Raw genomic sequence first — 14,224 nt, forward strand, 5'->3', positions numbered from 1 at the left:
AAAAAAAAAAACCCCAAAAAACAAAAAAAAAACCCAAAGTACAGCACCTCCCAGTTGTGCTGTATGCCACAAAATGTTTCTGACTGAACAGAGTTACATGAATTTGGCTTTGCCCCTGTTACATATCATAAATGCAAATTTCATAGCACATACTATAGACAATATACGATTGAATACATTGTTTTTTAAACTTGATAGCTGATATATTACAACATTCTCCCCTCCTAAAGGGATATGCACTGACCTTTCCCACATGCACACCTCTTAGATATTTAATAATTTTTTTATTGCACTAGAGTGTTAGAAATATTGAACTTTGTTGGAAGCCTGGCTAACAAAAGGATATTTGTGAATATGAGTAGGTGGGTGGGAGGAGACTGGATAGGAAATTAGGGGGTGAGGCTTGACAATCACTGATGTGCATTCCTCATTTCCCTTAAAATTAAAATTTTATGATATTAAGAAATACCGATATGTCAAAAAATTAATAAATTGAAAAAGATGTTTGTAATAGCTTCTCTACCTAAAAACAACAACAACAACAAAAAACAACAACACCTAAAAACCCCCAAAACTAATTCATGGAAGAACTGAATGATAGCTGGATCTATCTTTTTGTGTGGACACACTGTCTATATGTACATAGACGCCCCTGTAAAATATGGATATATATGTATAGATGTTAGCAGCAACTTTATACTTTGCGCCTCCCTGTTGATTCCAAAACCAAAACAAAACAAAACAAAGTTCTCTTTGACTGTTTGAAGAGAATGGGTACTTTCTCACCAACCGAAACTGAACAGAAGTGTAAAAGTAATATCTAACAAGATGGATACTGTAGATTAAGAATATTGCACAAAAATGTGCAAATTTTCAAATTATTTGATATTTCTACAGCAAGATATTACAGATAACAGTTCTACAGCTTAAAAAAACCTACAATTTGGAAATAAAAAATGAAGAGTTATGTAACTTTTTTAAAATTCACTTTATCGAATGATACATTTGTTAAAAAAAAGTTTACACAGTTAAAAATGAAGCACAGGTCAGCAGTATCTTTACAATACTAAAAAACTAAATCAAAGACTTTCTTTTTAAACATTTCCCCCCGATCCCCCCCCCAAAAATGTTATTATGAGCAGTATGGTGGGAAGGGGCAATGTCGCAGCAGAGTCCATTTTGTCACGAGAAGCCACACCAGGAAACATCTTGCACTGAACTGCAGGACTCTGGCCATTTCTCCTCACACCTAACAAGCAATCCTGAACAAGATGGTGGTTCTTTGCTGTGATTTCTTCTTCCCTTTATTTTGAATCCTTGAGGTATCTGTAAAAATCCTTCAGATGCCTCATCAGTCAGGATTCTCTTTATTATTTTTCAGGTTAGATTATTAAACTGTAAATTCTTGGTCCACCCATTAGAGTTTTTTTGTTTTTGTTTTTTTGTTTTGCTTTGTTTTTTGTTTTGTGTGTAATAGTCCCACTAAGTGGTAGTTAGCTAGAAGTTAAGAAGGACTTCTCAAGTGCCCTGTATGGCTCAGAAGAGACTCCGTGGATACTGAAGGGCCTGCAGTAAGAACCCAAAGTGGGTTAGGGGTTTCTACGTTGCATAGTGATCAAAGCTGCCCAGGTACTCCAGTGCGGCTCGGTAGCAGAACTGGTACTGGTCCTGCAGGAGACCAAGCACGGGAAGAGAGAGGAGAAGGGGCCATGAGTCCATTTTAATAGAAAGATGATAATCAATATTCAAAAACAAATGTTACATCTGGATGGGGACAAAATCAGTACCCTCATCAATGAAGTCAGTCCAGTGACCCATCCATTTTAGTGAGCTGAGAATGCAGCCACGTGGGTGCTTGTTAACTTCACCAATCAATTTGACTAAAATCCTCTCCTAATTCCAAAGTAGTAACAGCTAGAATGAACAGTATCTTCCAAACAAGTGTGAGCTGTTCTCCAAGTAGTACCAAACAATTACCACCCTCGAGCATGGGAACATATCACTGTTGTCTTTTACAACCATCTATTTGTGATAACTTATTTTCAGTTTGCATATTAAAGAGAGGCTGATCCAGACATACACTGTCCTGAGGAAAACCTGGATTCATTTATCTCCTGGGCTATTGCCAAAAGAATTTGAATAAAAAGGTTCTTATCAGATAGCAGACCTTACTACGGGCAATCAGAATTACCACCACCATTTCTGATTGTTATTCAAGTAAGGGTGAGGAACAGTAGGTATACAAAGCCACTTACAAAGGGCTCTGGACTTTCAAGCTTCTCATCCCCTGGAAATAGCATCCCAAGGCTTGCTGTCTATATCAAAAAATACCCGTGTCGTTTGGCCTAATTCAGCGTGATTGGTAGTTATCTGTTCTAGAAAGGCCCACGTTAAAATAAAATAACTTGAAAAATGTCCTTTTTCAGACGGGGAAGAACATTGTCATATTGGAATAAGTTGGGGCATTGTTGGAGAGAGAGAAAAAAATAGAATTTTTGCCATAAAAAAAACTTATTTTCAGTAGCCAATGGGGCTGAAAGTAGATAGTTTCTATTTTGCTTAAATGTGCATTTTTTTTAACAATAGAAATGGTAATGCAAAATAAATGGAGTCTGCTTTCCTATGTTGTCACAGTAAGCTGCTTGGCTAAGTGTTAAGGGTTTTTAAACGTCCAATTTCCCTCTGCCACCCCCAACAACACCCATTAAGTTTGTCAGGCCGACCTCATGGTTTGAGTATTGCAAGCCAAATGCTTGTGCTATTTTGAAATCAGTTTGGAAGATATCGTGGGCAATGAATTTAGGAATACATACAGAATGTAGAATTTGGTGGCCTTTTGAGGAAAATAAACACTCATTCATATTATCCTTAGAAATGAACAGTCAATAGGCCAGAGTGGCTATATCACAAACTCATTCTAAAAAGATGAGAATTTCATGATCAGTTATTGGAGTAAAAAATGGGGTATTAATTTCTCTAAGGCTTATCCAGGATCCAAATACTTAAAATGACCATAAGGAGAATGGAGAAGTAAAATGGGCTGAGGGTCTGTTATGTAGCAGGCAATGTGCTTCATAANGAAGTAAAATGGGCTGAGGGTCTGTTATGTAGCAGGCAATGTGCTTCATAAAGTGCTCAAATAGTGATGATTTATCGTGGTTCAACCTATTATATAATCTAACATAACTTCCAAAACAACTGAAAGACTTTGAAATATTGAACAATTTGGTGGTTTTCCCACACTATTTTCCCGTATTTTATTCTGGTGTGGAGAGTCTCTGGGCCCTAAGAGGTTAATAAAATCTATTATTTGGCCTTGAGATGTGATAAACTCATGGAGATTTTTCTCACCTCTGTCTGTACCATGGCTGGTCGTTGTGTTCTTAACATTTTGACAGTCTGGAAGATATCTACAACTCCTTCATATCTCATTCTTTCCAAAACAATGCTTAGTGTTATGAAGACTCCAGTTCTTCCAACGCCCGCACTGCCATAATAACAAAGACAGCATTACTGGGTGTGACGCTCACAGTCTTGAGCACATTCCCTTGGAAGTAGGCATATGTGCACCCGCTTCCATAGTACACCAGGTTCTTCCATAGTAATGTTCAGGAAAATGTGGTATTGGGTTCAGGAAATGACTACTCTTGGGATAATGTGTCATGGTAGAATGTGAGCATGAATGTGGAGCAATTAAGATTAAGCCCAATGCAGTAGAATGACTTTTCAACTGGGATTATACTCCACTTTGGAAAGATGCAGGAAACATAAATATTGCAAAATAAATAGCTACAGGGAAGGGTAAAATATAGGTTAATACTCTTCATGCAGATCCTTCAATTTTAGACCTTGCCTGCTTAATATGTTTAAAGTATGGAATAATTCAGATAAGGTGAGATAAACGCAGCCTCTTCAAGTGTTCTAATGTATTATTTACTTCTTGTGGTCACAGTCTATGAAGGATGTTTCCTCACTTAGACATAAAAGTAAATAAGAAGGCATATAGATTAAAATTGAGACGTCAGTTTTGATATGAGAAAACAGATTCTGTTATGGGTTTTTTTTTATTGTTATGGGTTTTTGATATGGGATCCTTATTCAGTCTTTAGAAGGGTAGGTGAACTGACTGTGTAAATGTTTATACATTTGTTCTCTTTCCTGAAACTGAGAACTTTAACGGATTCTCAAAGGGGTCTCTAATCTTTAAAAAAAATGGTTGAGCCTCACTGAGCTTATCTACTACTTTTAGGTGTTCAGCAGCTAAAACACCAGGACTCTTTCTACCACATTAGCAAGATTTTGAGTTTGTTTTCTTTATTGTTTTAAGATAATTCCAGAATGTTCACTGCAGCAAGAGGAGAAAATTAATTCATAGCTTTTGTGCTCTTAAAAAGTAGGAAAGCATCTGGAGGTTTAGGTAATGAGGAGAAGAGTGAATAATCTGAAAAATCCCTACATTTTGGATCCTAATTAAATGGCATGTGTAACGCTTGGGTACAGGCTGTAGAAAATGAATGGATTCATTTTCTTGGGGATGTAGCTGACAGGCATATATAAATAGTCTGTCCCTTTACAAAGTGGGTTTTCTAAAGAGTCCAAAGTGAGGCTTTAAAATCCATGGGCAGTCTTTACAAAGTGGCTGAGGAAGTCCAGGAGCAGTGAAGGCTCTCTGTTAAGATCCAGTAGATGACCTTGAAAGTCCTTTCAACCTTGAAAGTCTCTCTTACTCCTGGGAGGATGTGATTTATGATTTTTTTTTTCTAAATGTCGCAGGTATTCCAGAGTCTATTTAACCTTGATTTAATTGTTCAAATGTATCAAAATATAGGGTTTCTGGCTTTCTACCAGGTGCTTTCAAGAAAATAACAGACACTGGCCTTACAACTTCTGAATTTGTTGACTTTACAATGCTAGTTTAATAAGTTATAAATAAAGTTAGTATTTTAAAGATATTCCCAGGTAAGAGAAAATATCTAGAAAAGTCGTGTGTGTGTGTGAGAGAGAGAGAGAGAGAGAGAGAGAGATAACAGGACATAGTTAAACACCACACACTATAGGAGTACTTAAATCATTCTGTGACAGCAAAAGCAGTGGGAAACAACACACATTTATATACTTATGGTAATGTCTAATGTTAAACATATATATTAAATATATTCTTTTTTATAGATTATGCTAGAAAAGTTTGAATTAGCATGTGGGCCAATTATGTGGAAAGTGAAGGGGAATATCCAGATAATTTCAATCCAGTCTATACCATCTACTTTGTCTGAATATTTGAGTCCATATGTCATTCCCTACATGATCTTTGGTTGTCTAGAGTAACCAAACTCAACACAAAGCAAAAGTGAATAAAGAAGGTCCGCTGGTCATAGAAGATATCATCCCTGGGAAACATCACGTGCTCAAAAGGATCTTAGAGAGATTCTAAGATTCTGTCATAGAGTTACGTGATGACAGAAGTGAGGCTAGAATTCAGCTATCTTCAAGACTGAGTTGAATATTTCTCCTGTTTTGAGAGCTTGTCTCCCCTTTCACTAAGAAACGTAGTTTGGAATCTTTCTATCTCTTTTTCTTTTTCCTTCCTCCCTTCTTTCCTTCCTTTTTCTATTTTTGAAGCAAAGTAAAGTTTTACTCTCTCAAGATTTTGAACACAAAGAGATTAGAAACTGACACTTAAATTGCTAGAATATGAAAATATATTAGTGTAAATAAAATTAGGTGAATTCCTTTTGCTGGAAGGCTTCTGCATAACAACTTCCCAAAGCACTAAATTTATGGCCAGTGTCCTTTCTGAGCCGTTTACTTGCTATTTCTATTAACTTCAATGACTTGAATTATAAAATGCTGTGGAAACTATTGAAAATAATTAACTTGAAGGTGCTTCATTTTCTGATATAGCAACAATTTTCAGGCAAATTGCAATTTTAACTGAGGTACCATTCTAATCACTTACTGACTGGCAAGAATTAGTATTGTCATTAAGGCTGGATAACTATTTATGGTTTTCCTAAAAAGACAAACACAGGAGATTAATACAGAAAGACAGTTATCAGTGTAATGCCATGGAAGTAAAACAAGTAAGAGATGATTAACTGAACAAATTTTCACTAGTGAATGTACCACCAATTCCTGTTAAGGTAAACTGGGCAAGGAAAAACACAATTTTGTCTTTGTTACAAGAGGTAAAATTTGGGGATAAAAATTTTACCTCTGGTTATTTTCATTTTATGGAAAGAAAGAGAACTGAGTCCTTGCTTAAGATTTTACAATATATTTCTGAGAATAAAATATCAATTATGCAGATTCACTCCAATAAGCTTGTCCTGACAATGAATAGACACCGTACATTTTCAAAGTTATTAGCACATTAATCACAAATGGAAACTAATCATTCTTGATTCTTCACTCACCTGCAATGGACTGAAATGGGCCCATCTTGGCCAAACTGCTCTTTTGTTTTATGGACTTGGCCAATGAAGTCAATAAATCCTTCTCCAGACTTTGGCACTCCCTGCTCTGGCCAGTCAGTGAACTGGAACTGCCTCACTGTTCGGGACTGACCATCCTTTCAAGAGAAAGCCACACACCCAGCCACAAAGAAGTATGCCAGGAAGATTCAGCCAGTGCACAGACCACAGCAGCAAGAATTTTTTTTCCAGAAAGAAAGAAAAGGGGGTAGGGTAAGAAAAAGTTAGAAACACGTTTAACTAGAAACTTAGTTACACGTGTGTCTTACCTGTTATTAACACCGTCTACAGTCACATATATTTAAATTGCAAATTTATTCTGGCAATGCCCAAGTAAAAACCTGGGTTCTTATAAAGAGTCATCTAGTTCCCATTATTAGTAAATGCTTCCGAGACCCAAAATTTGCCTTCAAAACCAAAGTGGAACATATATACTCTATTTCAAAAATTTCAGAGTCCAGTAACTTAATATTGAAAGGAGCATCCAAGCATGTTACCCAGACCAGAGATTTTGCTATTGTCACGATAACTTCACATCTGCCGTGCTTGCTTATTTCTAGCACTGTCAAGTGACAAATAGTGACACTGAAAGGATCTGACACAAACTGGGTAGCTGTTAACCTGGATGCCCCACATGTCTCAGAGGTATACAATTTCTAGCCGCGGCAGCGCACACATCATGTGCTGTGCAACTATGCCGTTGAGTGGGAAGTGAGGTGTCCCTCAAGGAGTGGAAAGAGATTATTAGCAAATAAACACTCTATTCTGAAAAAGAATTCTTCTGGCTGACCACAGGAATTAAGGCGCTCGTGGGGGGCTTTAACAGACAGACCAAATGGTGGAAAGAAAACATGCTGGATAGAAGAGGGGTCTTTTTTAAAGTGATTAGGCAAAACTGCTCTGACCCATGAAGTATAAATGGTTTGAGAAGGAGCTACTAATGTGCTTCTGATTCCTTCTAGAACAGAAGCACAACAAAAGCAGAAGGGACACTGTTTACAGAAATAGGAATAACAATTATGCCCACCAACTTTCTTCTCTGAATCCATTGAGAGGGAAAGGATCCAAATTCCAAGCTTAGAGAGACTGATCCTGTTTAAAGGGGACTTGCACCCAGTAAAGGCTTCAATTTTTTCCTCCTTTCCATTTTTGTAACACCTCTTTCCCCTTTACAGGCCTTTTGGATATGGGTATGTATCTTTCCAAGATTCTGGTCAAGTAGACAGAGACCCAATCTTTTTCATTCAGTCATATTGAGAGGAAGGGATGGCTTAGCTCGAGATGGACACATATCAACTAGTCCTGTGGTTTCCATAGGAATAGGCCATATTCCTGAATGGCATCATTTGATAAAGTAGGAAGATCACGTTAACTTTGTGAGAACACTCAGAAATATGAAAATAACTGCTTGACCCCATTACTAACTTATGGATGGTTACCATGGAAGCATGATTTACTTCTCTCTGTTTCTGGAAAAGGTTTGGAAAGCACAGGAAGGAAGCCAAAGGCTAGGTAATGCAGATTTGTCTCCTCTAAACATCCCGGGGATTTCATTTCTGACCACAGTTGCTTTTAGTGGCAAGAAGAGGTCATGTGCACAAACCCTTACTATTTGGAGGAAAGACCAGCTGACTCCATTTCAAGGTTACCTGTTTAACAAAACTGCATTCCAAGTGCCAACTTGCTTTCTAAACTGGAAAGTTCAGATTAGAAACACACTAGGAACACAAACAACAAATGCCATGGCAGCTAAGAAAATTATAAAATCACAGGGAGCCTTTTTTAATAAAAAGAATGTGAACAAGTTCTTACTTCAATATTTCTTTTGGTTTTTGCGATCAGATTAATTTGAGCAAGTGAGGAGTAGTAAAGAAGGTGTCTCTGCTATTTGCAGAGCCTGACCTTTAGTCTTTATCAACAGAAGTGATTGGTGAGTTTGCTTGGAATGTACTTAAGATCTTTCACTCACATATCTACCTTCAAATTCTGGAAGGGCACACTTCTTTTTTTTTTTTTTTTTTTTTTTTTGAACAATGGGGTGTGTTACGAAGCCATGCTTACTTGGGCAACTCAAAAATGAGCCCGACAGACTTAACTGCTACCTTGAGTACAGTCACCTTCAGAGTAGTTAAGATTTCAGACTTTCTGAGATTAACAGGTCTGTCACCTGGGCCAACCAGCCTGCTAACCAGTTTCTCCTTCACTTAAGGTCAACAGCCTGGGGAGGGCTTTGGGGATTAGCGGACAATCTCTAAACATGAGTATTGGTTGGAAAAGCTCCTTTCCAGAAAAAAACAATGGATCAAGTAAATAGCTCTATCCTGGATTTTTATTCAACCCACCTACTGTGACAGTTTCAAAAACAAAGCAGGGCTTTGGACTGACCCTGCTCTCTCCTAAGATGTGTTTTTAATCATGGTTTGAAAGTGGCCAAAGGGAAGGATATTAAAGTTTATGCATGGAACATCTTACATCAGGGCTGAACCTTGGACTCAGCAATCTAGATAAGAAATGCAGAATGAAAATTAGCCAACAAGGGTCATGGGTGCACAGCTCTCATGGACAGACACATTAGCACACCGAGGAATAAACCATGCCAGGAATCAAATTAGAATGTGCAAAGCTTGTCAGAGTCTTCTAAAGAATGCCATTTGCACTGCAGTTTTAAAATCATACCAAATTAACCTCCAAGCCCACGTGACCTAAAGGGCTTTGCAAAACAACAACATATTTACAGCCTCAAGTAATGAAGAAGTCAAGAAGCTCCAAAGAGAATGAGCTGAGAAAGTGAATGTGAGCTCAGCCAACCAATCAGTAAATGCTTCCCAGGACACACACTTACCAAGTATATCCCCAAAGCTGGGCTGCCAGATGTTATGTTTGAATGGAAGCCAACCCTGGGTTTGTGAGAACACTTGCCAGACAGAGGAAAAGTTACTCTTATATTAAAAAACAAAGCAGTCCTCCAAGATCAGTTATTTCTTTTCACTTTGGGAATATGGTCATTCGGCAAATATTTCTCCCAGAGATGCATTTTAGACTGCTTTTCAGCTAATGGTTACGAACACAAGGTTGGTCGACTCACCCTGGCATCTGTGACCTTGAATTCTCTTAGGATATATTGTGGCATGTTGTACTCAGCCATGGGGTCTACAACAAAGTACTGATATCTTGCAGATCGTTCTGCCGGCCAGTATTGGTGACATTTCTCCTAAAAGAAGAGAAGATTAATGTCAAACTGTATAAAGTACAAATAAAATTTTATCTATCATCTATCAATCTATATATTTAATTTGTTTTCTCTCATTAATAAAAGTTCAAAACTCAAGGCCATTCCAATTGCATGTGACCCATTTTCTCTTTGAAACCATAAGTTCCTAGAGAACAGGAAAATCATATGGTTTAATATTTGCTCATGGTGTCAAGCACAGTACTGGCATACAGTAGCTTATTAATACACATCAATTGAATTGAATACTTTGATAGGGTGAGTGTCTTCATATTTACAATTTCTCCAAATAATAACACTGGTCCTTGGATATAATGCTGGCCCTGTCAATCATGCATTGCACCACCAGAGTTGAGTTGCATCACCGTGTTATGGAATGAATAGAACCATGACGTGTGAACGCAGAAAGAAACTTCTATATTGATCTGGTCTAGTCTCCCTTGTCAGCTGAGGAAACTGGAACCCAATCAGTTTTAATGTCTTGGTTAAATTTCATAGAGTCAACTTTAAATAGTTAGAGTAGTCAAATTACTTTCCTAGTTTGGCATTTTTTTCTCTCTTTTTGTGCTTTAAATGATGAGTTTTAGATTCATCTCTACATTTATACAAGGAAGAAAGAAAAAAAATATCTAAAGCAAATACAGCAAAATGCTCACATCTATTGAATCTAAGTGGTAGGTCCTTGGGTATCTCAAATACTATTTTATGTATTTTTCAGAATAATCATTTTCAAAAAGTAGATCCGAGATGACCAGATTATATCCTTGGAAAAACTATGTAACTTTCTAACACGCTATTCAACATGCGGTGGAGGGTGGGCAGGTAAGAATTTGCCTCACAGAAGAAAGAAAGTCAAGTTTCTTCTCACAGAGAAATGATGGCGCATGCGCTCATGAGACTCCAGCTTGTCCAAGGTGAAAGGAAAAAAGTCTATGCCGAGAGTTGGGACCTAAGTCAAACAGGGGTATCTGCTTCTTTGTTCCCATGATCATGCCGCACTGGAACCAAAATACTAGAACGTTCTTCAAAACACACAAATTAAAGAACTTGCTGTGGTTTTGCAAGTTAAAAACCAATACAAGAGTAATGAATGGCCCAGAATGGGTCTGGAGAACTCTGCCTTTGCAAGAAATGACACTGGCCCTTGGGTTATTAAAATGAAATCGTCATTTCTTCGTGGTGTGAATGTCTCATGAAAAGACACTCACTCTGCCCATCTCACGCAGCTTAGTGAGCATCACAACAATGGTGGAATTGTGTTCCCAAAGCATCCGCCAGAAGTCTTCGGTGGTCTCTGCCAAGGGTCCCTGGGTCGCGATGTAGGCTTTCTGTTGTCTGAATTACAGAGAATAAAAGTAGCATGTTAAAGTAATCAGAGAACGTGAAAAGGTTCACATTTGATACAAAAACATCAAACCCACTAATGAAAACCGAAAACATATTATCAGGGCAATTGCAGTAAATGTTCCATTAAGGTTGTATAATCAAATGAGAATATGTAATACATTTTGGGGGCTTTGCAAAAGAAATTGCTTTGTTAATACTACGATGTCTGTCTTTATCATTATTATTTAAATTTTAGTGCAACACTAATAGCTCAGTATCATGTATCATACAAATCACTTAAGAAACAGTGGTGTGGCTTCATTTTATAGAGAGGACTCTTACACAATCTACTAAATATATGACATATGGTGTAAAACAGTTTCTTCATTAACTCCTTCCACAACCAAATGACTTCTGAAGGAAGAGTGCAGAAGGCCAGATTAAAGATTCCATGACTGCTTCTTCTTACTCCTACCAAAAATAATAAAAAACAAATACCAAGGGACTGAATGTTGACCCATGCAGAAAGAAGATGTTTTGAATTGAGATGAAATTCGTTCTGGCTGTGAAACTAGGGCACATGTAAATATGAAGGCTTTGGACTGTCAGGGGGACAAGAGTATATACCTGTATCCATCAATAAAACTGGCATTGATGTAATCAGATCCTTCTACTCCTCGGATAGGCTGCAGGCATACCCTCGTGGATTCATATGGCATAATATTAACAAGGCGATTTTTGAATTTATTACATGGAAGATTGGCACTGATGAATCTTGAGGTGTGAGCTTTAGAGCTGGCTAGACGCTGTTGAATAGAAGAAAAGAAAAAATCCAACAAAGATAATTTTAGCCTATGGTTAGATGCAATGTACTCAAGATTTCCTCTTTAGATATAAAGCTTATGTTTAAAGCAAAGGACCCTTCAAACTGCACTGCTTTTCACTTCTACCTAATGATTCCATATAGTTTATTGAATTTTTAAATATGTTCCAAGAGTATGATCTCTCAATTTAAATTAGGGTACAAAAGAGCTCCAGGTATTGTTAGGAAGCAAAGAACAGAAAAGCAAAAGAGGAAGAAAGTGTTTTATAGTCAGACACCTGAGAAGGTCAAATGAATCTTGTAACTTCAGAATTTGAAAGGTTAAGAAAGTGAAGCCACTGCTCAGAGACAATCCCAGAATGACTTGCTCCTGAATTACCACATCACATCCAATATCGTACCTTAAATTCAAGCTCCATTCCTGTGACATTCTCTCCTGCTTCTATTTGTGTCAGCTTCTGAATGTAGGCATACAAGTTTCTAGCTGGCACTTCGGTATTTCCACAAGTCACTGCTTCTAACAGTGCATCATGGATAAAGATGTATTGGTCTTCTGTTTGAACCATGTAATTCCTCTGGGCTCTCATTAAAGTTACATGGCCATAAATATCTACAGTTTTTTCATGCTTTATTCTTTCTAGCATGGCATCTATTACGATGAAACAACCAGTCCGGCCAACTCCCGCACTACAAGAAAAACAAAGAGAAAAGAAAAGTCCGAACAAATCTACCAGGAAACCAAAACAAAAAAAATTTATTGTAATTCTTACTAAGTGGGTTTTAAACCCATTAATTCTTTTCAACTAGCTATTGGGATTATTTTGGAGCACTCTAAAGTAAAAAGTATTATCAAGTCACCATAACCAGAGGATAGGGAATCAAATACCAAGTAAAATTAATTTGGTTTCAAAATGTAAAAACATTAAATCCATAATTACTGTGATCTTGGATCATGTAACACAAAGGAGACATTATTTTGAAACTTAAAAAAAACCAAACATTTATGTTGTTTATATTAGAAGGTATCTTAAAAACTGGTTAAGATCTAATTAGGCTATATATTTTTGCAAAACTTCATCTATTTCAGTTCAATTTGTGAAATAAAAACTAGAAAATCACTCAGCCTGAAACATTTCACATTCTAAAACCCAGCAAGAAAGTTCTAAAATCAATTTAGTGGGAAATAAATAATTAAAATATTAAAATGTTGCACACCAAAAAGGTGCAGGGTATTTTCAATGAAAATAAATTCCTACTAAAAATATAATCACTAGAGAGTAGGTGTGTTTTTTGTTTTTACTCCCTTCTCCTCCAGAGTCAAGTGTATTTTGAAATTCTAGGTGAAATTCAAGTATTCTATGTGGGAAAATAAAAGCCTTAATCTTTGTTATTGAAGAAGCTCTGAGGTATTTTTTAAACTCCATTACTTTGGGACTTACGGGTCATTTTCCAGTTGGTGGAAACTGATTCAAAGAAGAGAAGGTGAGAGAGTGAGCAAAACCCAAAGACAAGATCTGCTGTTCCAAGGAGACAATCTAATTTACTGAACTGGATTACAGAGTCAGGTGGTTGAAACAATGGAATTTCCTCAAGTGTTGAAAATAATACTAACAAAATAACACATCTGTGTTCTTAAATCTCTAGATAAGCCTTCTTTGTCTCTTATCAAGCTCTTTAGAGTGAGTCTGTTTATGTGTCTAGTATGGTTGAATCCAAAATATTTTTCTCCTCCTGATCATGGATGTTCTCCTGGCTGGGAAACATGTAATCAACAGGAATTGGTATCCATCACCACCACAGACACTAAGCAACAGTCTCCTTCATTAGCTACATGCCACTATTTCCTGTCATTTTGTATCTATGTGTTCCTTTATTTATCCATCTGTCCATTGACATATCCTTCTCTTCAATCAATGAACAGCACTTTGTTAAGCAACGTAGGGGATACAACATTAAAGATGACTTAGATCATACCTTTAAAGAGCTCAGCATCTATCAGTGAGATAAAAGTTTATTTAACTATTTATACCAAAAGAAAAAAAAAAAAAAAGAAGAAGAAGAAGGATGTGTCAGTTTTGTGGATGATGTGGCATTTGAACCACAACTTGAAGTACAGGAAGGATGGGGGGATTGAGAAGGCTAGAACAGCAGAAGAGAAACAATGTCTTTGCAGTCAGACTGTTGGCTCTAGGACTTACATGTGAAACTTTTCATTGGCCTAGTGAGGCACCTGTACAAGGAATGTACCAGAATTCCAAATGAATGATTTTAGTGAGCACTAAAGTGCCTGACACAACTGAAGTGGCAATTTCTCTCTAGTGCCAAGTGGCCACAAGGTGGTAAGTAAGCATTTTGTAAAAAAGAATAGTTTCATTT

At 37.1% G+C, this 14,224-nt stretch overlaps 1 protein-coding gene across 38 annotated transcripts in view; it reads right to left on the minus strand.

The window, feature by feature from the left end:
- Window positions 1-6: 6 nt before the first annotated feature.
- The window catches only part of PTPRD (protein tyrosine phosphatase receptor type D), a 2,142,161-nt gene continuing 2,127,943 nt past the window's right edge, over window positions 7-14,224 (minus strand). For all 38 annotated transcript variants that reach the window (XM_034663855.1, XM_034663876.1, XM_034663861.1 and 35 more), the window contains 7 exons: window positions 12,250-12,535; window positions 11,653-11,831; window positions 10,908-11,034; window positions 9,556-9,681; window positions 6,414-6,568; window positions 3,352-3,487; window positions 7-1,668 (listed from right to left, as the gene is read on the minus strand). In XM_034663855.1, the coding sequence (XP_034519746.1) occupies window positions 1,600-1,668; window positions 3,352-3,487; window positions 6,414-6,568; window positions 9,556-9,681; window positions 10,908-11,034; window positions 11,653-11,831; window positions 12,250-12,535 (1,078 nt within the window). In that variant the 3' untranslated portion in view covers window positions 7-1,599. The remainder of the gene's footprint in view (window positions 1,669-3,351; window positions 3,488-6,413; window positions 6,569-9,555; window positions 9,682-10,907; window positions 11,035-11,652; window positions 11,832-12,249; window positions 12,536-14,224) is intronic.

The sequence above is a fragment of the Ailuropoda melanoleuca genome, chromosome 7 (genome assembly GCF_002007445.2).
Source record: "Ailuropoda melanoleuca isolate Jingjing chromosome 7, ASM200744v2, whole genome shotgun sequence".
In the NCBI taxonomy this organism is placed as follows: domain Eukaryota; kingdom Metazoa; phylum Chordata; class Mammalia; order Carnivora; family Ursidae; genus Ailuropoda; species Ailuropoda melanoleuca.